Here is a 27,295-nt window from a genome sequence, read left to right on the forward strand (position 1 = left end):
GCCCCCGCCCGCGGGGCCGGCAACTGTGTGGCACTGGGGGGGCGGGGGGGGGGGACAGGCGCACGGACGTGGGGTTCTCTCAAAGCCGGGCTCCACTCCCGAGAGAGCACCTGCGTGGGGTCCTCGCTGTGTCCCAGAAGCAAATCTGCAACCACTCAACCTTCTCACACAGAAAACGCTGCCCTTGGGCTGAATCTCACTGGCCCCGGGGAAACGTAGTGGCTCGTGTCAGCGGAGAGGACCCTGCGTGCGAGAAAGGGACGTGAACTAAAGCCAAACGGACACGTGTAGGCAGTTCTCGGTCCTGTTGCCTTTGAACCTGGGGGGTTGGGGTGGGGGTGCAGGAAAATGGCCAGAGTGACCAGGTTCCATCACACAGTTTGCTGGACCCTAAATGCATGTTCCTTCTCTACACAAAATTTCCCTTTTCAAATTTGTTTTTTAAGTGAACTACAACGGGCCGATACCCTGTGGACGTGGACGGTGTACACCGTGTGGATTCGACACATGTGCACAGACGTGGGCGATGCTGCCACCGCGGGCCACGTCGCTCTCACTTCTGCTGAGATCTAGTCTCTTACCGACTTTGAGGTTATATCCCAGCCTCGTGGACGTTGACTGAAATCACTATGCTGCACATTCTCTCTCCCGGACTTGTTTCTCTCCTCCTTCCCGTCCTGTACCCTCAAACTACGTATTTTTTCTACCAGAGGGATTCAAAAAAATCCCTGAGCCCTTTAGGAAAACAGCCTGCAGTTCTAGTCTCAGCCACTAGATGGCAGAGCAAACGAGACCCGCGGACCCCTCATGGGCGAGAGGGGGCCCCCCCACCCAGAAGTGCTTGCCGGTCCTCTCAGCATCTCACTGCCTCACCATGGGGGTCACGCTAGCCCCCCGTCTTCTGTTGTCTTCGCCATAATCCTTCCACTGTCTGAAATGTTACTGTTTGCCTCCATGTGCACGGATTGGCTGGCTCCCTCCACAAAGCGTGAGCTCCGGGCAGCGGGGACTGTCTGCTCAGCGCTGCACCCACCGCGTCTAAACCCGCGGGCTCGCAGCAGGTGGCTGAGGCGTGTGTGCGGGTGAATGAATGATACCACAGATGCAAGGACGTGACCTCTGATCCACACGAACAGACTGGGTCTCCTTCCCTGACTTTTCTGTCTCGGGTGGCGTCACAACTCACGGTGAACCACGCTTTGCACTGATGGGGTGTCGAGGACATTTCAAACTGCTGGCCCTGCGGTTTGCTTTATGTCGTTGAAACCCCTGAGCCCTGACGGGAAGCAAGCAAGAAGTCCTGTGGGTCTCACCAGCGTGGCTCGGGCAGACCGTTTTCACTGGCGCGCATAAACCCACTGGAGGTCCCTCTGACCATCTCTGGTGTGTCCACCCCCCTCCCCCCTTCAGCTCCAGGAGTGACAGGAGGCGTGAGAAGTGACGCTGTCTGGCGCACTGAGGGAGCTTTAGATAAACCCCCCATTTGCAATCGGTCAGCGCACTTGCTGGGCTTGTGGGGAGTGCCCGAGAGTGTCACCTGCTGGGAACGAACAGCAGGAGGGGGACGCAGGTGGGCAGGGGGAGGCTGCTTCTCCTGAGAGCGGGGACAAGTCCTGCCTTCATTCAAAATTTCGGTCTTTTGTTCCTCGTGGAGTTTTCATATCCATTCTGATTTTTAAGATAAGGCACTAACATATTACTTATCTTGGTTACTGAGGTTTGGGCGCCCCTTACACTTTGTACCCAATCTCAGCCCCGGTGGGGAGGACAGCCCCACCCTGCTGTCCACAGAGGGGCTGGGGCAGAGTCCCTGATTCCCAAAATGTGAAAGGTTGAGGAAAGAGCGTTAAGATACCTTCCTGTTAGGGAACAGTCATTTAGTTCTGTATCTTCAAAATACATCACAAAGCACATGAGTATGGCTAAGAAATCTTACTATGTTCAAATGTAATACATGCCCTGTGTTTGTTTCCTGGGGCTGCTGTAACAAATTCCCAAACGCTTGGGGGCCTAAAACAACACACACTTACTATTTTATAATCCTGGAGGTCAGAAGTGTGAATGTGCCATGTACTGAATGTGTGTCCCCACCCCTTAAACTGCCAAGTGGAGGCCCTAACCCCCAGTATGATGGTTTTTGGAGACGGAGTTTGGGGGAGGTAGTTAGATTTAGTTGAGCTCATGAGGGAGGGGTCCCCGTGATGGCATTTAATGCCCTTATAAGGAGAAATACCAGGGAGCTAGCTTCCCTACCCCTCCTACCCACTGCTGTCCCCACCATGTGAAGACACAGCTAGAAGGTGGCCTTCTGCAAGCCAGGCACCCACCCGGGCCGGCACCGGATCTGGACTTCGAGCCTCCAGAATTGTGAGAAATGTTTCTGTGGTTTGAGCCAGTCTGTGGTGCTGTCCCAGCAGCGTGAGCCGACCAAGGTGTCAGCGGGACAGCGTTCCACCTGGAGGCAGAATCCTCTTGGCCTTTTCCAGCTTTTAGAGGCACCCAATTCCTTGGCTCGGGGCCCCTCCTTCCATCTTCAAAGCCCACAACCTCTGTGACCTCTCCTTCTGTCCTCACTTTGTCTCCTGACGTCCTGCCTCCCTCTCACTGTAAGGACTCCTGCTGTCAGGGCTCAGCCAGGTGACCCAGGGTCACCTCCCCACCTGGAGAGCCTTAACTTCCTCACACCTGCAAAGCCCCCTTTGCTATGTAAGGTCCCCCATTCTCAGGTTCCAGGGATCAGGATGGGACGTCTTGGGGGAGGAGGGGTTGGCTTTTTCAGATCTCCACAATGCTGATCTGAGCTTCCACCGTGCAGAGCACAGAATAGAGACTAAAACATGGTCTGGTGCCCACTCCCGAGAAACTTAAGTACCTTTATGAAGAGCCGCCTTAAGTGAGGCGCCATGTGCCACCATTTCTGTAACTGCAGGGCCCCAACCTCCACTGCTCTGTCCCAGCCGCCAGCTAGATGCTCTGTATACGTATGTGCTTGTTCATTTTAAATGAGGGGCGCCCCATGGGTGACAAATTGTTCCCGACTGGTCACTGATACCACCATCAGGCAAGAAGGGGACTGTGTACAAGGCGGGGGAGGAGGTGAGCCCGCCACCCAGGAAGGCTGGCCCGTTAGAGACGGGAGACGCGGGTAAGTCCCATGGTGTAGACGGGGGTGACCCGTGGTGTGCAGATGGGGTGACGTGTGGGGCGGTTATGTCACCGCGGCTCCCAGCCACACCAGTGTCAGGCCTGCAGAGCACAAGTGGGGTCACCAACATAAGGCAGCAGCGTGGCCCCACCAACTCCTACCTCCTCAGGAGGCGTCGGTGGGGTTTGAAGGATCCGGTGGCCTGGGCATGGGGGTCCGCCCGGCCCCAGGGGCTCACACAGGAGAAAGGCCTCTCAACACACACTAAGTGACCCATAAAATTGCCAGATACTAGTGCTTCACAAACCTCCATAAGACCAAACAAAGAAAGCCTCCCAAAATAAAAGAAACTCAAGGCCCACCTGCCCATCAGGAAACCCTGTGCCCTGTCCTGCCTCCTGTCCAGCCTCCTCCCACCGTCTAAGTTCAAATGAAAAATTAAAGTGTTGTTTCTCCATAGTCAGCACTTCGGCTAAATTCCTAGAGATTCCCCTTAACATACCGAGGGTGTGCCTAGCTCTGGCCCCAGACGGATTCAAGAGGGGCCCCTTCCAGCCCCCAGCCCACGACGGACACCCAGTAAGGGGAGGCTGGTGAGGACCTGGTCCTTCCTTTCCCGCCTTACGTGCCCGGGTGTCAACACTGCACGTGCACAGCAGCCTGCAGACTTCCTGTCATTGCACCTGCCATCCCTCCCTCCTGTGGCTAATTCCTTACAGAAAACCTCCTTCTTGACAGCATGGCTTCATGGTTTGCGCTATGCAACATGTCCTGACGACACACGTCCACGTCTGGAGGGTAACGCGTGACCAAGGGCAGAGCTTCTCCATCTTTTATAGGTTGTTTCTTAACCAGCGCACACTGCAGCCCTGAGAGCTGGTGGTACGCTGACAGTACCTGACTGAACCCCACCGGTCAAGACTGCCTCGTGTTTTTCTGTAGTTTTCCTCCACTTCGTATTACCAAAACATAGTAAGAAAAGAATGGGGGTTTTGTGTTTGTGTCTGTTTTTTCTGAATATAAAGTATATTTGAATCCAGACCAGACTTAAGAATCACCACCTCGGGAAACCTGAGTCGTGTCAGGAACAAGTACTTTATCGTGACTCTCTGTGAATTCCTGACTCGGGAAACTCGATGCTTCCAATGTGACAGCTCGTGGAGCCTCATGACATTGTGTAAATGCCAAAGAAACGATGGCTATGGAATCCATGCAAAGAACTAGTTAATGGGTCTCGAACTGGCGGTGCTTTTGATAACAAAGTTATACCAGAAGTACAGCAACAAATAAAGAACAGTTTATTTAACAAAATCAGAACGCCACGAACGTGTAAAATAACAACACAAAAGTTGGGGACGAGTCAAACAGTTCAAGTTCACATTTAACACTTTCCATCGTTTGTAACTACATTAATTCTGCCCAAAAGAACTCGCTCCTGACACCCTCCCGTGAAGGGTGCCCAAACGGCGTTTCACAGCAGGACTGGTGCGGCAGGTGTAACACACTCTTTCAGCTGCTTTGCAGCCTGAGACAGGACACATGCTCTTAAATACGTCTCGATGCCCGTTCTTAGAGGAAGAAAAGCAGTGTCAATAGTTCAAAAAATTAGGATCGTTTGAAGCAGTGCCAAGGCATGGGGGAATGGCAAGGCGTGTGGCTCACAAAAGAAACATGACCAGGACATTCACACAAAGCCTCTGGAGTGTTTGACCACACTTCTCTCTTAAAAATCCTCCCGTTCTCCGATATGAGATGCTTATTAATCAAAAAAGAAAAAAGTCAGATCACACGGTGTGTGCGAAGGAAATGACAACATCTGTTTGAAGCCGCCTGAGACACGAGGAGCCTCCCGAGACCGTGCGCTCCACGTGTGGGTTTCGTCCAAAGGAAACCCGCAGCCGGGTGGACGCAGCAGCCTTCACTTTTGAGAAGCAACACACCTCTGCGGCCCAGTCCAGGAGGCCCAGCGTCCCGGGGACAAACCAGTAAGGCACTTACCAAGCTCATCTGGCTGAAGAGGGGAGACAGCAGTGCAGGTGTCACACAAGCTTTGGGGAAGCCAGCCATTCACGGCGACCTGAACCCTGCCTCCCTCAGTCACCTGCGGGCCCCTCAGGTGAAGACCCTGCGTGAGCTTCAGAGCCGAGAGGCCCTCCTGCTGGCGGGGGTCCCACCCGCTCTGGATCGCTGTCGGTCGTATTTCACGGAAACAATCAGGAAAAGCAAGAGGGTGGCTCCTTGAATGGCAGCCAGAAGGAAAAAGTAATAGTTCAAATGGCAGCCGTTAATGTTACCTGGAAAACAAAACAAAGACGCCTATGAGAGACTTTAAAAGATTTTGCCTATTTAATTTGGTTCCTACTAAGTCAGAGTGACTTTTAAGGGTGGTCAGAAAAAAAAGAAAAGAATCACGTATCTGTAATTCAAAACACACAAGCATTTTGTTTTCAAAGCTGTTGCAAAAAGTCACCGGAAGTCAGACATGTCTCTAAGAGGGGCTCTGGACTGGGGTCTCTGCCGGGTCCCCCCTGCTCCTGGGACCCCATGTCTCTCCTGGAAGGGGGGAGGGAGCGTTCCGAGCCCCTGACAAAGGAACACGAGGATGTGACCCCCTTCTAGCCTCATCCTCAGGAAAATCCATGCGGGGCTGAAGAGGACGAGGTGACAATCAGTGGACAGTGTGACACCGCATGGCAATCTGGGAAAAACTGGCCACGAGAGAAATAATGTCAACTAAGCCTCTTTCCACTTTTTTTTTTTCTGTACAGAACATTTGGGGAAAGTAAAAAAGTCTTTTGTGTGCTCTGCCAGCAGAAGCAAACATCAGACCGGATGCTGCAGTGCGCCCCAGCCTGTTTCATGCCGTGTTTCCTCCCAACTATCTGCAGGGGCTCCCTGCACCCCCATTAGGCAGAGGGCAGAGCTGACGTTTTGGAAGACAGGTGTGAAGACATGCAGAGGGCGGCTGATGTCCCCCCTCCAGGCCTGGGGTGCTGTGGGTGTCACTATGGATGCCACACAGAGCAGCGAGAACACACGAGGAGACAGGCCTCCGTGTCCTGGGCCCCTGGGAAGCTGCCATGAACTGGACACAGCAAACTCGCCTTTTGTGAGCGTGTGTCCAGCGCCCCAGGTGCCACCACTGCCCTCAGCTGGGAAACCCCATACGATCGGTCTGAGTGACGTTTGTTTACTGAGAAAGGGCGCTTATCTGTTGTTTTAACAGCAGACAATTAAAAGGCATGGTCGGGAAGAAGCCGCCACACGGACAGATGCCCATAAATGAAACCGTGACGTGGATGTTAAGGTGGACGAGGCGTCTGCCAACCGAGGACGTCCCAGGCCGGCCGGGTGCGGGGACAGCAGGACTGGCCGGGCTGGAGGGACAGGGACAGCCCACGCTCACACCACGCTCCTTCCCAACCTCCCCTCGCGCAGCGGGCACTTGCTGAGCGGGGATGGTGGCCTCACCGAAGTCCGTGTGGTTGCTCATCCACCCGATGGCCCTGAGCGACACGAGCGCCAGCAGCCCCGAGCCCACGAAGGAGCCGACGCCGGAGAAGAAGAAGAACAGGCCCATGATGGCGCTCTGCATGGACTTGGGCGCAGCCGAGTAGGCGAACTCCAGACCTGCGGGCAACGGGGGGTGAGCCCGGGCGCCGGCTGCTGCTCTACTGCCCGAGGTGGCAGGAACGCAGCCAGGGTGCGGGCTCAGCGCTTCAGAGCTTGAAGCAGGAGCAACTGCCCCCTCTCCTTGGAAGACAGTCTTTATGGGAACCCAAGAATCAGAGGTACGCGCGGGAGGCTCTTCCTCCTGTCACCACGACAGGTCCTACAAGACACTAGGACACAGACTTAGCTCCTTGCTCTCAAACTGCAAGGTAACATTTGATACGTAGAATTTCTTGGTCTTTATGGAAAGAAAGGTTGAGAAGCAAAATTTTCCTATAGCGTCAACTAATGGGAGTATGAAAACAAAGTAGATCCACTAAAATGGGGAACCTACTTAAGAATTCTATTTTAAAGGCAATATATTTTAAAACAATTCCAGCAGGCACAGCTATAAATTCAGATTTTTATAATAACCAGACGCGCAGTTCTGCCGTGGATTCTAAAGGAAGGCCCATTCTGTGTGATTTATCCCCTCAGAGGCCCATCAGCCGACTTGGCATGTGTGTGAGGTGAACACCCTCAGCTCCGCCCCCACGCCTCTCGCGGCTTCTGCTTGTCACTGATTTTCTCTCCCCACCCAGCACCAGAAACGGCCTGCACAGACCCCCCGCCTGATCGCAGACTTGGTGGGGAAAGGAGAGCATGACCCAGGAGAACGTGTTTTTAAAAACCAGACTTGTTTTCTTGTGAGTCCGAACTGAACCCCCGAGCTGGGGCTGCCATTTGTACCCTCAGGTCGCGTGGCCGGGCTGGACCAGAAGTGCCAGACCCGGAAACCCCACCCCCCCTGTAGGGAGGCCCTTCTCTCTCTCCTGTGGCCCCTCCAAGGTGGCAGGGGACGTCCATGGACATGTTTTTGGGAAGCTGTTTTTATACTACGAAAGGAGAACCCCAGCCACTATTTACTTACCAATTCGTATTCTGAACCACACCTGCCCACCAAAAACACAAAGCGCTGTTTTTGTCTCAGCATATTCAACACAGTAAGAAAACGTCACGACTTGTGTCACTTTCCGAGCTGACTCGCCCACACACCTCTGCCACGGACGCTCACCTGCGATACTCGCAAATATTTCACTGACGCCGATCAGCACGTACTGAGGGACCTGCCACCAAATGGGCAGGTCAGCGGCGAAGTACACGACGTTCCCGATGGTCTGGTTGATGGTTTTCTCTTTAACGAGGTCCAGCCTTTTGCTTTCCAAAATCCCTAGAATTCATAAGTCGGTCAGTACAGCGTTTGCTCATTAACATTTGCAATTAAACAACTGCATGTCCGCTACCAGGTGTGTGCTGCCAAGCACACAAAGGCCGACACCCAAGTACACAGCTCCCGGGACCCAATGGAAGGGTGCCCCCCGCGTCCAGCTTCCTGAGTAGGTCACTAAGACACAGGGTCACATCACACGCGTTTCACATGGGGTTCATAAGCCAGCTGTGCAGCACGTTTAATCTAATGCTCACACCCCGACTGCTCACCTACGCGCCTGTTTTGTTTTCAAAGGGGGTGGGGAGCTAGAGCCCTGCGATGAAAAGACACTTCTGTTTGCTTGTCCGTAGGTCATACATTTTGAGACTGTCACATCACCGTCAGGGCTGTAAGCTGATCCACTGCAATTGTCATCACCATGGTAACTGTGACTAATGAGGCACCTGGACCTCAGAAGCCAAAGGAAAGGGTCTGCTCTCGGTGGTGGCAGCCACCACCGAGTGACGGCTCATCCCACAAGCGGTGGACGACATGGAGAACTCAGCCAGAGTGAAACGGCCCCTCTTCACAGAAGCAAAACTAAACCATCACAATACAGTTCAGAAACGACAGTGTGCAGGCCCAAGGTCTGAGGTTAACAACGTGGACATGTTTGGTTTCCAAGAGCTCTAGCTGCAAGTGCAATAACAGACCCCAGCATCTAATGCGTATATAAAAATGCACGTTTTAGAACCGCATGGAGCAGGAGAGGAGCCTGGGGCCTGGCAACGGGATCTACATTAAAAATACGAAAAAGCCCAGATCATGGCTGGCGGGGTGATGACGAGAGAAGCTCTGGAACCTGCACCCCAAGCCACGTCTCAAGTGACATGTTCAAGCAAAGAGGGACATCAAGGGACCACGGGAAGGAAGCAGGCAGCTCGCTCCCATGGAAACCTGCACCTCCTCCCCGCAGGCCAGCCGGGGGTCCCCGACCTCCCCATCCTCCCTGGGGGACAGGCAGGACAGTGGCCTCAGAGCTCCTGCTTTCACTGCAGAACAGGAAAGAGGAATAAACAAGAGAAAACGAAGAATTAGCCCAGGAAGTGAGACAGAAAATCACAAAACAAACCCAAGGTAACAGAAAGAAATTAATAACTTAATCCTTCACTTAGAAAACACAAACTATCAAACCGATAAATCTAAGAGATGGAATGACCACAAAATACATATAGTCTTGGCAGAGCTAATAAAAAAGAGAACATATGCACATGAAACTAGCAATGAGGAAGGAAACACAAAAGATTTAGTTAAAAGTCTATTTTTATCTCCACTAATGATTTTTCTAAAACTCAATAATAAAACGGATGGTTTACTAGGGACATTTAAAAAAAAAAGCGCTTAAGTGATTCAAGAGAAAATGAAATCGGCACAAAACTGAGAAAAAGGTGAAAAAGCTATCAAATTTCATCTCAGAGGTCGTGGGCTCACAGGTTTTCTAGGTGAAGGCCTGCACCTCCCTGGGAGCAGACAGACCACTCTCGTCGTGTCCGTCTCCTGCCTACAGAAACGGGGCTCTGCCCACTCCCCCGAGACGCAAGGCACTGACTGGTGTCACTTGCGGACAGACACACAGGTGCTCGATGAAACAGCGGCTGATTACAGTTCAGCCGTCAAAGCAGCCCTGTTAACAAACATGCTTTAGTTTAGAAATGCAGAAACACTTCAATATCAGGAAGCTAGTATAAATGAAAAGCATGGGCAGCCAAGCTGGGGGGCGAGGGGGTGGCACGTAATCGTCTTGGAAAACAAAATGAGGCGTCTGAGCAAAATCCAACACTCATTTCTGCCCCAAACACTCAGTAAACGTGAAGGAAAGTCAGAGAGCAGCATCCTTTCCAACTGAGAGGCCACAGAGACCTTGAACCTTCACAGTGAGCGAGCCGCTGGAGGCGCTCCTTAGTCAGGTGAGAGGGGACAGTCTGGCCAGTGCTGGCAAACAGGAGGGAGGTAGAATTATTCTAGAACTGCTGTTTGAAGAGGACGCGTGACCACCATTCGAAAATAATTCACTGAAACTCAGAATTAAAATAAATCTCATATATGAGCAACCAAACATATTAGGTTGGTGCAAAAGTAATTGCAGTTTAAAAGATTAGAAAAAAAAAATTGCAAAAAAATTGCAAAAACCGCAATTACTTTTGCACCAACCTAATACATAAAGTAGTTGGGAATAAACTTAACATTAAATGGATAGGACCTAAATGAAGAAATGTGTAAGACTTTGCAAGATACCGTAAATGAAGTTAAAGGGAAAATTTTTTTAATTGGAAAAAGTATATGTAAGGTGAGATAAAATTCTGAATAATAACAATCGATTACATATCACCAAGAAAAAGAAAAACCCATCAGAAAACTGGGTACAACACAACTGTACACAGAACAGAGCGACTGTTCAATCTGGGGAAAAATCTTAAGCATCACTAAAAAAATACCTGAAAGCAAAGATGTACCATGTTTTAACCCATCAGAAAAGAGATTAACACAAAAAAGTAACTAGTACTGACAAGGGTCCTGTAACATCAGAAATTCTGTGCACTTCGGCTGGCGTTTTCATGCTGGGCTGTCTGCCCCACGGAAACAATAAGACAAGTGCACACATAGGCACACAGAGGGCGTGTTGTTAAATAAGGACCAGAATCAGCCATCATTTAATAAGAGAGGAATCGTTTTCAAAAATGATAGTACATCCAAAAATGGAAGATTATGTAGCTGTTAAAAAACCGTAATTTGAATTTGTAATCGACACAGAAAATGGTATGTATGTAGCACACAGAAATAGAGGGCTATGAACCGTGGGAATGGCTTGTTCCTTTGTTTTAAAAAGAGGCAATTTAGCTGTCACAGAAAATGTCGTAGGAAGATATAAAGTGGTCGTCACTGGGTGGAAGGTGGACGAATCCGCCCCCCTCCATCTCTGTATTTTTGATGACCAGGGACTGACTGTGCAATAATCATCTTTAAAAACTCGCTGCAGACCCGCGGTTCTTGGCTCTTCTCTAAGAAGTGCGGACCTGGGGAAAGGCCCTTGGGTTCTGCCCGGTCCCGGAGTGCGTGCTGGACGCCTGGCCAGAGCCCCAAGCCCCGAGCTGGCAGCGTGCAGCACACACTCCAGCCGGGGACATTCACTGTGGTTCCTGCACTGAAGGCCGTGAAGGGACGGAGGGACCTGAACAGCAGACATTTCACTAAAGCGAGGCCCGTAATGGTGAGAATGAGGACCCTAAATACATGGCAATAAAGGACGGCAGCTGAAAGTTTGACACAGACGGATACTCGTGATACGGTAGGGTGTTTAAAGCAGGCGACAGAGGGAGTCCCACCAGTTGTCACACACCATGGAGGGAACATGCCTACGCACGTGCCAATGGCAGTGTGGGCCTCCTGGGGTGATGGAACTGCGTCTCCACCTGTGTGAGAACGTCTCCACTGTACTGAGGGTTTCCCTCCTTATGTGTAACATGCGTGGCTGTTACTGTACCTTCACGCTTTTCTTACGCTTAGTTTTTCTTAATCAGGCTCACGTCAGCCTACATAGCAGGATTGCATTTGTGCAGAAACACAAACAGTGTATGTGTGCAGCAAAATCAAGACCAGACACACGCCATTATCAGTCGTGTGAGCACTGCGGATTACGTGATTGTGTTTGTTCTTCTTTGTGGTCCTAAGGTTCTCAGCAGGCGTGGGACTATGTTAGGAACTAAAGAACACATACACACGTTTTTAAGGGGAAAAGGAAAACTAACAAATTAACACACTTTCCATTTCTGCGTTCATCAGTTCAGATGCTGCCATTTCAGATGCTTCTTTTTCTTAAGACTTGAAGAAGCCACTTAGACCTGCTCTATTCTCATCTGAGAAACTTTAAAGAAAGAATTATTAGTGGCTGGTATGGCACTAAGTGGAATATATTGATTTATTAGGGGTGAATGTAGTGGGTTGAAAGGCAAATTTATTAGTAGTGAATGTAGTAAGCTACTAGGCAAGATAGTTTCTTTTCTATCAAAATGTTGGTTTGCTACAATAGCTGCAGGTCTCTATTCGAAGGTCATTACTGCTCCAATTCAGTGATCCTCACTAGCGCTGGAAAGAAGCTGTACGAGATAGGGCCGTTTCCGTGACACTAACAAACTGTGCTCCAGTCAAGTCATCGGATGTTTAAACTGTCCGGACCAGCGACAGGCACATTCCTTCCCAGGATTTGGCCACTTAGCAGAGAAAGCCTAAAACTACAAGCATAGCAGGCACTTTCCATTTCTGAGTTCATCAGTTCAGATGCTGCCATTTCAGAGCTGTGCAGCCACGCCAGCTCAAACCGTCTGTGTCCCCACGCGTGCCAGTGCCACTTCAAAGGCAGCCCGATTCTGCTCAGCACAGGAAGCTGCCCTGTGTTTTCTAGCACTTTCCAAAGGCAGGACGGCTGTGTCCCATGGGCATTCTCAACGGTCCCTGGACTGCCAGCTGTTTCCTGCACAAACAGGTTCCGAAATCAGAGGAACTCCCTCCAAGGCTCTCAGGGCAGCTGGCAGAGACTCCTCAGCCATAATGAAACTGAAAGGGACGGCGGGTGGTATTAAAGGAGCCCAACCCAGAACCTACTAGAAAATGCCTGGGAAACCAAGCACATGTCTTTTCCCACAGCGAGAGGACAGGGCCTACCCTCCCTGGCATGTGACCAGCGTGGTCGTGTGCAAAGAGAGGGCTCCCCAATCTGGGAAAGGGGGGCGCTGCTGAGACCACAGCCGAGCCTCCAGTAGGGACTCGGGAGACAAGACGGATGGACGGACAACACCTCCAGCCAATCACGGCTCCTCCAGACATTCCCGCTGACCGCCGCCTGCCTGCCTGTGGACACCTGCTTGGAGCCCAGCTGTCATTTAGCTCCATTTGCTCGCGCCTGGCTCCCCATGTGCCCCAGGCCTGGAGAACAGGCGGAATGACAAGGAAAGCACGCGGTCCAAACTGCACTCAGACACGACCTCACTGTAATTATCTATTTGATCGAGAGAAAACGTAATTGTCTTCTAAGATGTCGCAGTCTCTGGGATATGGATTTCTTAAGCCTGGGGACTCATTTCTTTACATCTATTAAGTACCCTATCAATATGTTCGCTCGGCGGTGGGAGAGGAGGCTGCTGAGAATATTAAATTCCGTCTCAGCAGAGCTTAGCATCCAATTCCTCACAGCAGTGCTGATAGAGTTGATTCAGGAATAGCTGCTTTCTTGTTATAAATGAAGCTGTTTTCGGCGCAATAATTTTCAAATATTAATGAGGGAAGAAGTCCAAATAACTTGGGAAAGTCGCAATACCTCGGCAGAAGACATTTCAATTTATATTCCAGACTAGAAGAATTATAGAGACAGAAAGGGCCCCCCAAAGGGTCGCTGCCCCCCTCGGTGATGGATACTTAGGCATTACCGCTGAACTTTTTCCTTTTTTCTAAGGGGTGGGGGCTGGTCGTGAACCTGTAACTGATGAAACCTTTCTCCAGGAAAACGCACGCTTCCTGTCTATGGAGTGCACAGGGCTCGGGGGAGCGCTGAAGCCTAGGGGTGGACCCGACGTTTAGAACCCTAGGGGGTGTGACAAACATACACCTTAAACTTATAAAAACCCACCTGGTCAGCAATCAGCAGTTGTCCGAAACCTAACTCAGTGGGGTGTGGACAAGTTTCCTTCGACCCAGTCTCAGCCCCTTCCCAGAGCACTTCCCTGGGGTGTGTGCTACCAGAAAACTGACACGTCCCTAAAGAAGCCTAAACTTCCTATAGCGAGAAGGTACAAAGCAAACATCTCGGGTTTAAAGTAACCCGTGCAGTTCTCTTTTCAAGTCCACACTTCCTGGTAACACAGGGACCAAGCAGCTGGGGTCGATCACTATATTCTGAACTCCCCACAACCGCCCAAGTCCATGTCGAGCAGAAACGAGAGGAAGTGGCTTCTCACCTGCAGCGAAGGCAGAACACATGACAAAGAACATGCCGACGGCGATTCTCTTTAGGGATGACGGGAGGAGGCCATGTCTCCTCAAAATGGGATCCACCAGCTTATCCTTCAGCGGAATTAACAGGAGGATGAGCACCGCGTCGAACATGGTGAGCCAGGCTGCCGGGAACTGGGAGGAAGACGGGAAACACGAGCTTACTTCTCTGCAGAACAGGGGGCACCTACCCAACAACTGAAGGCTTATCCCAAGCGCATGTCTACAAAGCATTCGGGCCTGTCAGTTTCAAGACGCCGGAATTGAGGCAAGATATTACTTCTAAACAGATTTGCGTTTATTTGTCTGTGCTTTAAGGTGAGGCTGGGAGATTCAGGTGAAAATATTCATTCGTGTTTAATCGACCGACATTAGTCAACTTAATCAAGTAAATGACCCAACCAACAGAAAAACAGTCTCTAAAATAAGGAAAAACTCCACTTCAGTAAGAATGCTTTTGGTTGGTGCGAACTGGTAATGCTTATAAGGTATCCACGATGGGTGGGAGGGACCCATCTGTCCCATAAACCCCGAGTGACCACTTTCAGATCACTGCCAATTGTTCTCACCGTATGATGAATGCTTGTAATGCTGGAAATTTCTGGAATCCTCAAATGAAGGCTCTGTAAAACATACGTTGTCTGCATCTAGGGGTAAAAAGCGGTATCGTTATCCATGAACAGCTCGCCTTCAAACACTTCCCGCAACTCGCCCCCCCCCCCCCCCCCCAGCCTACGCGCGATCAGACAGGGGCTCAGGTCGGAACAGACAAGTCAATTATCTGACCATCATAAATTCATCTGGAGATCAACTTTGAAAAAGAGATCAGAGTTATCCAAATGAGAAATCAAACGAAAATAAGGGGCCTGGAAAAACAGAAGCGTACCCACTCCTAGCTGCTGCTTTGAAAAACAATTCAAACATTTAAATGAGCAAAAATGAGTCCGTAACTAAAAACAAGATTCCAAGACCCTAGAGACTCACGGGGAAGAAACCACGGAACCCTACGTACTTCAGTGACGGCCCTGCCGGGTGCCAGGGTCACATTTCACAGGGAGATAAAGGAAATTAAACCTGTTTGTCACCACTCACTTGAAAATACACTGTCCAGTAAGGTATCAAAGCCAAGAAAACAGGGACAATCTTGACAAGAGCCTTCACGTCTTCCACTTTGTCTTCTGTGAATGGCCCTCCGCGAGACATCTTACATGAATCAAACAGACTTTGTTTAGAAGATTGCTGAAAGACTCCACTGCCTTCACTTTGGGAAATAAAATGAAGGAATTAGTTTTTTTCCACCCCTCGAAATCAATTATTTGGTCACAAACTAAGTTTGGGGGAGGAAGGCAGCCTGCTGCACTGAATTTACTTAAACATCATTTTATTACCTACTAATGGTCCACACCAACCAGAGCTGCCCGATGATTGCCCAACATTGCAAAACGTTCGAAACAGCTGACACAAAGTGCGACTGCAGCCACTGTCACTTTACGAGGCTACAAGGTACAGTGCGGTCCCAGCTTTGGTCCCATGCCAACCGTCCACTTGTGGGAGGAAGGCCTGCAGTTTTCCATCTGAAGCTGGCAACACGCACAGCAGCCCCACCATGGGGTTCATGTTTGAAGAGAAAACTGCGCTGGGTTGTTGGGATTTCTAATTAGGGAATTTATCAAATGTCCAGGCCTGACAATCGACACAGATGCTGCCATTAGTCAAACTGTGCTGGTTTATGTAAAACGTGGTCACGGGTGTGACGTGAGGCAGGCCCTATCCTATTACAGCGGGGAAAGCAGTCACCTCTTATAAAGGCAGAGCTGAGAGGGGACAGCCAGTGCTCACGACAAGGATGGTAGATAATGTGACGTGAGTGCTCACTCCTTAGGTCCGTGAGGGTCAGGACACCTTGCCAGCCGCCTACAGAGGAGGAGCCAGGGCACAGAGAGGGCAAGGAATGGACCTGAGGTAACACAGCCTGAGCTGGGGCTGGTTTAAGCCCAGGCAGCGCTGGCTCTGTGCCGGCGGCCCAGCCCTCGGCAGGACACACCTACCCTTCTGCTCCCCACCCACAGGCATCACCCCCACCCTCAGCAGGCCTGTTGCTTGGTCAGAACTCAGGCCTTAGGTCCTGGCTCTCGTATTAGCAGCTTCCCTCCCTGGGTCTGTTTCACTGGTGATAAAATGACGGGGTCCCAGTGGATAGCTCCGAGCCCTTTCCTAGCTCCGAGCCCTTTCCTAGCTCTGAGCCCTTTCCTATTTCCGAGCCACTCTAATGGAGAAACGTGCTCTAACGTTTCCTTAGGGCACCAGAGAAGGGTTTTGCTTTAACCGCACACTAGTCTCTAAAGCCAGAGACGCCAATCAGCGGCTTGCCCGCCTGTAAACTGCTGCCCATTTAGCGGAGTCACCACCATTTTAAATCACCTTTGTCTTACAATGTTCACATTTTTCATCTGAACTTGAAGAGCACAGAAAACTGAAACTTTAACTGAATATTTTAGTCAAATTTTGTACTGAAAAACTAAATTTATTTCCACAAATATTTCCCGAGCACCTATGCTCTGCCCAACCCCATTTTAAGTGGGTACTGGGGGTACTCGAATAAATAAGAAAGACACCATTCCTACCCTCATACAGCTTTGTCTCCTAGGGGAAAAGAATCAGAAAAAAAAACCCACTCAGAGTGAAACCTCTAAATTCCAAAGGTTTTTTCCTACTTTCTTTTGAGAACATTCACAGCTGTTCCAATTTTTTTTTTTTACCAAATAAGGAAATTGAAAGTCCCTGTCTACCTCATATGACTACGACTGTCATACTGCGCGTGTGTTTCTAAATACACTTAAATGTCGAGTAACACCCATTTTCTCACCAGGAATACTGGCTACACAGGCTACTGGCTACGTTGTTTTTGTTTCATCTCATTACATAGTTAAAGAACCGCTAAGTCAATATGCATCTAAAGCCTGGCCTAGCTCATACATATTGTTAGTGTATTATTTTTGCAACACACAAAGGTCCAACATGGAGGCACGGTCACTCATGACACGGAACAGACAAGTCGATGGGGTGAGCTTGCTCCCGGAACTGTCTGCAGAGGCTGCATGCACACGCGTGTGCCTTCTCTGGGAAGAGGGTCCATTAGTTCTCAGATTCTCAATTCCAAAAGGTACGGATCTCAAAAAAGGTTTAGAACCATTTCCACTCTGCTCTGATGAACTGAGTGGATTTTCATTTAAAATCGGCACTAAATCATCCTCAAACATTAGACCAACCTAAGTCAGAAGGAAATGGAGATGGGCAGATGAAATGAGAGCGCCAACAGGGAAACCTGGGGTGCTGCCTGCTCCCTTCGGATTCTAAGACGAGCACCTTCGTGCACTCGTTAATATTAAAGGTGCTGTCATCAGGGGCAGGTGTGCTGCTGGGAGCTGTGCACACCTCAGCGCACCCAGGACTCACGACGTCCTATGGGATGCATCCCTTTCCACTGCACAAAAGGACACGCAGACTCTGCAAGGTCATTACCTGCCCGAGGTCACAGAGCCCGGAACTTGTGCATAAGGAGGGAACAGGTGGAGAATTCTCTGGGCCATCAACTTTTCTGCAAGCTACGTAGTCCTTTTTATCTTAATTATGCCAAAGGAGGCTTCCAAAAACAAACCTAAAGGGAATCCGATTCCTGAGTGAAAATCCTCCTCACTATGGCACCTGTGCATTAAAACCCACCAATGTCCCCGGAGCAATGGGTCCTCTCGCAGAGTGTCCACCAGGAACCACGCACACACACAAACATTGAAACCGCGAGGGGTTCCTTCCAAGGATGCGGTTTGCTAAAGGGCCTTCCGTGTGTAGGATGGACGTCTAGGATGGGAAACTCCTTTTGCCTGGAGAAAGGCGGTGTCTGAGGAGAGCACCAGTGACCGCTGCTGGCGCGGAGTTATTTTCACTCTTAAAACTGTGCCGTGGTCCCACCGTCTGTCATTCTCAATTGCGAGTCACAATGCCACACTGACCCACCAGGATTCCAGGTCCCACGGGTGGCTAAGAGACCCGTCGGAATTCCACACAGGGACAGCTGAAGGAACCAGAGGTGTTCAGCCAGGGTGAAGGGCCACAAAGGCTGTTTCAGTGCAGCTGCAAATCTCCCCCGTGGAAGGGACAGCAGACATTCCTTATGGCTCCAAGGACCAAATGAGACATACAAGCCACAAGGAGGCAGATGTGGGGGCCGGTCTGGAGAACATTCCAGCCATCAGGGCCACCCGACCAGGAGGGTGCGGTGCCACAGGCAGGGAGCCCACGTGCCTGAGGTCAGCCTCGGGCTCAGGGACTGGCCGCCCCCTCCAGAAGGCCACCTCGGTGGACATGTTCCCTGAGGTGCTGACTACACGGGTCCCAGCACCGTCCTGGGCGGTGGGCTAGATCCTGTCTGCACTGTGCTGACGCCACGGAACAAACCTGTCCTACTTTCCGGAACTGGACAGCCAACGGGACGCATTTACTACATGGAAATTATACTGCAATAAATAGCAAAACACAAATTCTGAGGTTTCTCTTGGGCAAATTCTGAACTAGGCTTTAGTGATCGGCAAAGGGGACCCCCTCTGCCTAGGGCTGTGGGATTTCCCCAGGTCATGGGACTTTCAGGGCTGAAACCGGGAAGTCCCACGCAAGTGGGACCTGGAGCTGCCCTACCTGCACCTCAAAATTCTGCTGTGTCCTCTGTCAGAGAGCGGCTGGCGTGACCATCGGATCAGGCGGCCCTTGCTGACCCTTCACATGCTGACCCAGAGCGTAAGGTGACAGCTGACTGTTTAGGGAGCACACAGAGGTACCTACAAAGTAAGCAACTGCTGCTTGCTTTCTCATTCAGAGGACTGTCCAAGCTTTCTAAAAGAAGAGAAATGGACAGAGTGCGTGCCTCTCCTCTAAGCCTCTGCACCTTTCTACTGTACCCGCCGCATATAACTACGCAGTCGGGAGCTGCCATCGGCATCAGCGGGGAGACAAGGTCACATGCAGGTTAAAACGTAAAAGCAGAGCGAGTCAGGCTGCTGGGCTGGTTTTCAGGTGGAGACGGGCACCTGTCCCCTCCAACTTGCTGGCGATGGGAGTTAAAGGACGTGACACATGAACCGCTCCGCCCAGTGCCCCGCCCAGTGAGCAGGTGACAGACAGGAAGCAGGTGCATGAGCTACCAGCGAGCCCGTGACGGGGTCACACTCACCCACTCTGACCGTGCTCTCTAGTGCGCTTCTGCGGACGGCAGGAATATGCCAGAATCTTGACCATATCGGTGAAGGCACTGCCGTCGGGGGGCTTGGTGATGAAAAAGCTCTGGCCGCACAGGAAGATGAGGAAGGAGACGCCGATGCAGACGGTGGGGATGGCGTAGCCGCTCACGAAGCTCACGTTCTGCTGCACGTAGGCCGTGCCCCCCAGCGAGAGGATCGCGCCCAGGTTAATGCTCCAGTAAAACCAATTAAAGAACCTTCGTGTGGCTTCTGGGCCTCGGTCTTTAACCTGAAACAACCGGCAGGAGACAGGTGGGAAAGCGTCTGAAAAACGTCAAAGATGAAACACAGACGTAATGTGTTTACGTTACAACTATTTTTTCTGTATTACAATTATTATTGTCATCAAGCCTGGAAGACGTGCCGCACGACTGTGATGTTTACTGATCCATTCGGGGTCCCCTGACCAAAACTAAACAAAGCATCCTACACTCTGCGTTGCTACACGTTCTGGGTAATGTGTCTCCGAATTATGCTTAAATCCAACAAATCCTGGAGAGGCTCCCAAACACGGTGGGGACTACCTGCCTGGGGCCTCCTGGGGCCCCGGCGTCTGCATTTTAATCAACTTCCCAGGAGACTTTTCCTGTCACAGCTCCATAGCTCCCGCCTGGAGAGAACTGGAGCACAGAGGAAATTACAGACTTTAGATCAGCAAGGCCACCACTGGGATCAGGGGACATTCTGACAAGGACAGATTCCTGGAAGACTCAAAAATCCCTCACTTTCCCGAACTTGGACAAACATAGGCACCGAGGGAACAAGCCATTTCTGGGTGTACAGTCTCCACAAGACGACTTCCTTACAGGGGCCCATCTCGCTGGTGACGGCCCCTGGTGGGGGGGCACCCACAACTTCCCTTCCCACTTGGGTTTTCACATCCACACCAGCCAGAGTCATTTCATAAAACCCGTAACAAGCTTACTGACCAAAGACTGGCACTGGCTCTCACACAGACCGTCTAGTCCGCGGTGTTAGACTTCCTGCCGTCTCGTCCTGACCTCACAGCTTATGGAAAGGCCGGACAGTTCCTGTCCCAGTAACAGATCTGATTCTGGTCCATGGGGCAAACTCCTAAACAACAGATGAGGCTTCTCATGGAGCCCAAACACCCAATTACGATCCACAAAAACGCATCTTTTAAGCAAGCACAATACTTGATGATACTTGAACCTCTGTTTTTCACGCTGTTGACAAGTAACGTGCTTGAAGTAATTATATTGTAACCACCATCCCAAGCTCAAAACCTGAGTTCTGAATAAACTACATGTTCTCAGGAGAAGCTTACACTTGCCTCCCACCTACATCTGAACTGCACAGAGGTCCTCGACCAAATGCTGGCCCGACTACTGAGTAAGTGACTTGTCTGGGGAATTTCTTCTAGGTCTAGGGCAGACAGCTCTTCATGCACGCAATGCATCTCAATGTCACTAAGCTGGATGTGACCCGCCACGCTCTCCTGCAAGCAGACCAGACGAAAGAAAAACTGTGGGCAGAGAAACTATAACTAAAGATATAAATACAAGTAATTGGGTGGGTGGTGGGGGGGGGCGGAGCTTACCAGGGAAGGGGGCCAGTAAACAGGAATCTAAAATTAATGCAGACATAATTTAGGAACACCAAAATACAACGGGGGCCTCCCCATGACCCCAGGACACTGTACACACAGTCCCACGTCCTTAGATGTATCTTCTTGAAACAAAGCATGAAAAAATTAACAGTTAATTAGTCTGGCAGCACCCTGACTAGGATCCCAGTCACACTCACACCCTGTGTGAACCTGCCGGCCCGCTGACTAACCTTCCAAGTGCACCGCACCAGAAATGACTTGAGAGGAAGCTAAGCCTGGTGCCCAGGCCCTAAATAGCCACATACCAGGGATTCTTTGGGAACAAATGGGAAGCTGGCTCCTACACACTGCAAATCACATGCCAGGTGCCCTGGGCAGAGGAGCCAGCAGCCATCACTCCATTAGTCACATTACATCATTGTCCCCGCCGCACACCAAGGGCAAACAGCCTTTCACGTGACTGCTGAAAAGCCAAGGCTGCATCAATTCAGAGGAGAGCGGAAAGATCAGAATCACGGAGCCCAGAGCGTGGCTCAAACAGCTGGCCTCTTTGGGAAAATTCCTTAAAATGCACACAAGGGAATTTTTTCCTCTAGAAAAAAATGTATCATTGGCTGTCTCTATTGGTAAAACCGTGTTTTCTTCTTTCAGAATACTGCTTCAAATCCTCAATTCACCCATCAAGAATGACTGTGACCTTTGAAAAAGGTAAAGCACTGGGGGAACCTATGGGGCTGGCAGGATTCACATCACAATCCATCACCCTTAGAATCTTCAGCTACGCATCTTCTTTCCAAAGTCAACCCGGGCCTGAAGTACAGCCTGACCCCGTCCATCTCCACCTCGCGTGTCTCCCAGAGGCCCTACGCTGGAGACAAAGACGTGCGTGCTCAACAGCAGCTTCAAAACATAAACAGCTGTCCTCAAAATGAGAAGGGCCAGCAGATGACAGTGACCTGACATGCTTCACGCCCCAGACCACGGCTCCCTTCACCAAGCAGCCAGCACCCCTGGGAGGGCAGCCTCTGAAATTGCCTTCAGAGACCAGCCAGCCAGCACCTGCCATAAGCTTTTTCCTTTGACACGATTTTAAAGAGACATAATTCACACACTTAAAAAATCCACCTTTTGAAATGTACAACCGAGTGGTTTTCAGTCTGTTTCCAGCGCCCTATAACTATCAGGTGACCATCCGATTCCTCACTCTGGTCACACCAACGAGAAATTCCCTGTGGTCACTCCCCACCCGCCTCCCCCAGCCCTTGGCAACCACTAGTCTACTTCTCGACTCTCTGGATCTGCCTGCTCGGGACGTTTCATGGAAATGGAATCATGCGCTCGTGGCCTTCTGTGCCTGGTGTGTCTCAGCATGTTTTCCAGGTTCCTCCAAATTACATTGAGAGTCAGCACTTTGTTCCTTTTTATTGAATAATATTCCGCTGTGTGGATGGACCACTTTTGCTTTATCCATGGATCAGCTGCTGGACCTCTCCTTAATTTTTACTAAAAAAAGTTTTAAACTGATAGAAAAGTTGAAAGAATAGTTAAGACATACGCTCCTATGTCACTCACTCACATCCTTAGTTCTTGTCTGTATCTTTGAAATACTCTTTAAGGCTGAACTTTTTAAAAATAAGTTGCAGCATCGTATGTCACCCCGGAGATTTCATCATGAATCCCCTAAAAACAAGGCCATCCTTCTACACGACCACAATGCCATTACGACACCTGAGAAACTTCACATCAACACACGTGTGTCTAATATGTTGTCAATATTCACTTATCCCAACTGTCTGAAACAAATGCCTTAAAAAACCTCTGGGACCTCCTCACGAGCACGCACTGCTTCTGGCTGCCCAGCCTCTAACACGGCCGAGTCTGCAGGGCTCCTGGTTTTCCCAAGTGTCAGACGTGGAGAGATTAGGCCACTTATCTTGTAGAAGAGAACACATTTCTTTTTAATGTCCACATTTAACGATGCCTCAAATGAGTGCACATTTTGTCATGTGTTGTAGATAACCCCTATCAGACCATTTGTTCTTTAAGAAATTACATTAATTTCGCATCTGTCATCTCCCGGAGAAAACTACCATTTAAGTCATCACGCCTGGGTCCAAACCCCGCTGCCCCACTCACTGGCTGTGTGCCCTGGGGGGGTGAAACCCTCGAAGCCCGTTCCCTATAAGACAGAACAACTGCAGCACATAAATAGTTGGGGGCTTAGTGGGACCAAGTAGGAGCACGCAGAGCAGGAAAGGGCCTAAGACTCATGTCACCCTTCAACCCTGTGGCCTGGCCGTTAAAGACAGGCAACTGCGCTCCCAGCAGGCGGCCTTTGCTGTGGCCTGTGAGCTGATGGCACCTCAAGGCCAAAGCCACACGCCCCGGCCTTGAGACCCAGGCCCCCGCATTTCTTTTGCATCCTCACAGAACACACACGTCCCGCTCATCTTGGTGCAATGGGGAAAGTGTGGACTAAGAAATCGGACCTGGACTCAACCCCTGGCTTGATCACTCACTGCCCACAGGACGACAGCAATGACCAATCCCTGCTTCGTGCCTGGTTCCTGGTCTGAAGAATGGGTGTAAGAAGATCCATGTGAGGTTCAAATGAGATCAAGTGTGTAAAGCACATTCCGCGGTGCAGAGAATGAAGAACTCGGTACACCAGGCAACTGTTACTTCCAACGTCACTACAAGGTGTCGCCTTACTGTGACGGATAGCCTTATACAGGTATCGGTGAAGCTCAGATTCCAAAGACCAGGCTCTCAAATGCTGGCCCAGTCGTGCACTAGCTGTGTAGCTTGGAGCAAATGACTTCACATCTCAAAGCTCCATTTCCTCATCTGTAAAATGGGCACAGTAAGAGCAGCAGCGTCGTGTGGACTAATAAGGTACTTAGCACACAGAAAGCCCGCAGTGAATGTAGGCCACTACAGGGCTCCTTAACAGAAAAACCTAGGAGTTATGGTTCCTCTCGCTCACTCTACCTCCATAACTCATCCCAAAGCCACCCACTTCGCTCCACCCCACTGCCTCCACTCTCTCTCATGTGGCTAGTGTAACACACTCCCACCTGGCATCCTGCTGCCACCACTTCCCATTCAACCTAGGTTCTCCACCGTATGTCCGGACGCGTCGTCTGACGAGCAGGGCCTAAGTATTTTAGGTTTTGGAGACGTGCAGTCTCTGTCCCAACTACTCGACTCTGCTCCTCTACTGTGAAAACAGCCATTGCGCAGCCCAGAAGCAAACAGGAATGAGCGGGCCCCCTGTTTCAATAAAATTTTCTTTGTGGAGACTGAAATTTGAATTTCATAGAATTTGCACTTGTCACAAAATATTCTTGTTTTTCCCCTTCCACTTAAAAACCCAAGACCCATTCCTATTCTTAGCTCCAAAAACAGGAAGTAGCCCAGATTTGGCTGGCAGGCCACAGCTGCCACGCCTCGGGCTACAGAAGTTGAATCTTTTACAGACATAAATCAGATCACATTGCTCGCCTGCTGAAAATCCACAAAGGCTCCCTCCTGTATCCGAAACAGACATGCAGCTCTTTACCAAGCCTCACGGGACCGAGCCCCTGCCCACCACCACCTCTCTTCCAACTTCAAAGAAAATAGCGTGTGACCTTGTGTAAGTTCCAGGCGGACAGACATTGATTTGATACATTTCTGGGTTGCAACACCATTGCTGCCGCAGCCACAACACCCCCACGCGCTTCCTCCCCTCCCGGCCCAGGGCCTCGGAACTCGCAGACGCCCCGTCTGGGAAGGTCCTTTGCTATCGCCCAGGTGCCCCTCAAACGGCTCCTTTGCACAAAGGAGGTCCCTCTATTCGCAGCCATCTACCCGTGTGCCCCGTCCCCACGGCCCCCTCCCCAGGGCTCATCCCAACGGGTCCTCGGAGCCTTGCACGTCCCCGTCCGCACCCAGCGCGCTCACCTGGTCGGCGCCGAAGGGCGTGATGTTGGCCTTGACCGCGCCCACGCCCAGGCCCACGATCGCCAGCGCGCTGAGCGTGGCGGGCGCGCAGTAGCGGGCGGGCGCGTCGGCGCAGGGCGGCGCCGTGCAGTTGCGGCCGCGCGTGGGGCGCGGGGCCCCGCAGAGCGCGGCGCGCGTGGCGGGCGCGGCCAGCAGCGGGAAGGCCAGCATGCCGAGCAGGTAGAGCGCCAGGCTGAGCAGGATGGCGCGCGCCCGGCCGAGCAGCGCGTCGGCCAGCCAGCCGCCGAACGGCGACACCAGGTAGGTGAGGCCCATGAAGAGCAGCAGCGCCTGGCTGGCCTGCGCGCCCTCCCAGCCGAACGGCGAGCCGTTCAGGAACAGCACCAGGTTGGCGGTGACGCCGTAGAAGGCGGCGCGCTCCAGCAGCTCCGTGAGCAGCACCGCGGCGCACGCCGCGCGCCGGCCCGCGAACGCCGCCCGCCGCGCGCCCAGCAGCGGCGCCCGCTCCTCCGCGCGCCCGCCCGCGCCCTCCATGCGCCCGGCCGCCCGCCGCTCTGCCCGGCTGGGCCGCCGCCCTTGTCGCGAGACCGGCCCCGCCGCCTCGGCCCGCCCCCCGAGCGTCTCCATTGGGCGGGCGCGCCGCCTCGGCCCGCCCCCCGAGCGTCACCATTGGGCGGGCGCGCCGCCCGCGGGAACTTCCGGGGTCAGGGGGGCAGCCCGCCCAGGGGCGGCCGCGCTTCCGCCGTCGGTGGGGCCGCGGGGCGGGGGCGTTACCGGGGGCAGGGTTTTAAGGCGGAGTCTTTCCCGGGCGCCCCGAGGTTCCAGCCCCGCCATTGAAACCCGGGCTGCGCAGACCGGCCTGGGGCTCTGCCTGTCCTGCAGGCGGACGTGCGACGGTGGCGACGGCTGGTCCCTGTGCCCGCGCCCGGCCTCCTGCCTCCCGGCTGCCCAGTGGGGCAGGCGCTTCTCTGATGTGCGGCTGCCCTGTGCATAGTGGGACGCTTAGTCGCCTCCCTGCCCTCTGCGCTCCACTAGATGCCAGTCCCACCCCAGTGTCCCAGCTGTGACAACTGAAAATTCCTCCAAGTGGCCCCTGGGCAGCAAAGTCACCCCCATTGAGAAACCACTGCCCTAGAATAAGCCAGTCTCAGCGCCTGTCTCCGTGTCACGTGGTTGGCATCCTGTTTTCCTCCCATTCCCAACTCCAGGGTCGTTTCTTAGACGCGTTTCTTGACCAGCCCGTCTAAAACCGGCCCCACCCCCACCCTGCTTTAGTTTCTCCGTAGTATTTGTCTTTGCTGTTGTTGTTTATTCTTTTGTCTCCCCAGCTTGTCCGTGGTCCCCATGGTACAAGCTCCAAGGTGGCAGCGTTCTTCTGTTTCATGCCCCCCGGTACCCACAGCAGTGCCTGGCGCGTGGAGTGGGAGAGTGTCGTCCAACACCGGCCCCCAGCGAGTCTTCAGAAATGGGGAAGCGTGGCTGCAATGATTCAATTAGCGTGAGATGGTTCCCTCTTCCTCCATCCTTAACTCCCGGGAAGACAAGGATGGAGCCATCACCTTGCCAGCGGGTCATCTGGGTAGGTGGGCCTTCCAAAGACACTTCAGTAGCAAGTATTAACATTTTTACTTTCCTAAATGTCTGATATCTAGACTAATGCCTAGTGTGCGGGCCCACAGCACGCAGTAGATAAATATTTCATGAGAGCACAAGGGAAGCCAGAATAGGACCTTCCCCACACTGTCCAGCGGTGCTAGTCAGCGTAATTATCACACTATATCACTTTCCCGATCCTCCCAGATTAGATCAGATCCCCTCCTTGTATGTCATTAGAGCACCCTATACTTTTTTTTTACACAGCATCCATTATAATTTATAATTACTTATTTTGTGAAACTAACACCTATCTTCAAAGCTGGAGGGCTGACTGTTTATTTTGTCCTCACTATAGTCCTAGAATCAAGTGCAGTAGCTGCCAATGATAAACATGTGTGGAATTAACTGCATAAATGAATGAATATTTGTTGAATTGTAAATGGTGCTCAAAGAACATCTCTATTCACCTGACTTTTTTTTTTTTGACATTCCCATGGTGTCTACAGCATATATTTGTATCCTCATTTCACTGATGGGAAAAGCAAACCCCTGAAGGGGATATCCCGCTGCAGGGTCATACATAGTAGTAGGCATTGGAACTCAGGCTTAAAGAAAAGGCTTGTAACTGGGTAATTCCTACTCCAGTGCTTCTTCCACACTTCAGCTGGTGGATGAGGCAGGACCTCTGAGTGTTTGTTCCAAGACTGACAGGACTGACACACTCAGAACAACATGAACATTCGACGTGGGGTGGAAAGCCATTTGGCGTGGCTCGTGCGGTGACTTGGTGTTAAAGCTTTGCCCACTGTAGATGGGCCATTTTGGAGGACAGCAAACCACCTCAA

The 27,295-nt window shown here is 51.6% G+C and overlaps 1 protein-coding gene across 1 annotated transcript; it reads right to left on the reverse strand.

Annotated features, from left to right (window-relative positions):
* Positions 1 to 4,420: 4,420 nt before the first annotated feature.
* SLC15A4 (solute carrier family 15 member 4) lies at positions 4,421 to 25,420 on the reverse strand. The gene is made up of 8 exons (XM_074321929.2): positions 24,855 to 25,420; positions 19,273 to 19,568; positions 15,141 to 15,309; positions 14,618 to 14,695; positions 14,015 to 14,183; positions 7,872 to 8,027; positions 6,617 to 6,775; positions 4,421 to 5,439 (listed from the first exon to the last, which is right to left on the reverse strand). Exons 1-8 carry the CDS (start codon positions 25,386 to 25,388, stop codon positions 5,282 to 5,284), a joined length of 1,719 nt encoding a protein of 572 aa, XP_074178030.2. The 5' UTR covers positions 25,389 to 25,420; the 3' UTR covers positions 4,421 to 5,281.
* Positions 25,421 to 27,295: the final 1,875 nt, after the last annotated feature.

The sequence above is a fragment of the Rhinolophus sinicus genome, chromosome 9, assembly GCF_057876585.1.
Source record: "Rhinolophus sinicus isolate RSI-liver-muscle chromosome 9, RSI-T2T, whole genome shotgun sequence".
NCBI classification, from domain to species: Eukaryota; Metazoa; Chordata; class Mammalia; order Chiroptera; family Rhinolophidae; genus Rhinolophus; species Rhinolophus sinicus.

Excerpts from the sequence above, each read along its gene's own strand:
- SLC15A4 (XM_074321929.2), bottom strand. The coding sequence starts at position 25,388 with ATGGAGGGCGCGGGCGGGCGCGCGGAGGAGCGGGCGCCGCTGCTGGGC. Across the intron at positions 15,310-19,272 it reads AGAGAGCACGGTCAGAGTGG|TGAAGGCAGTGGAGTCTTTC; the intron begins GTGAGTGTGACC and ends TATTTCCCAAAG. Across the intron at positions 6,776-7,871 it reads AATATTTGCGAGTATCGCAG|GTCTGGAGTTCGCCTACTCG; the intron begins GTGAGCGTCCGT and ends CGTTGCCCGCAG.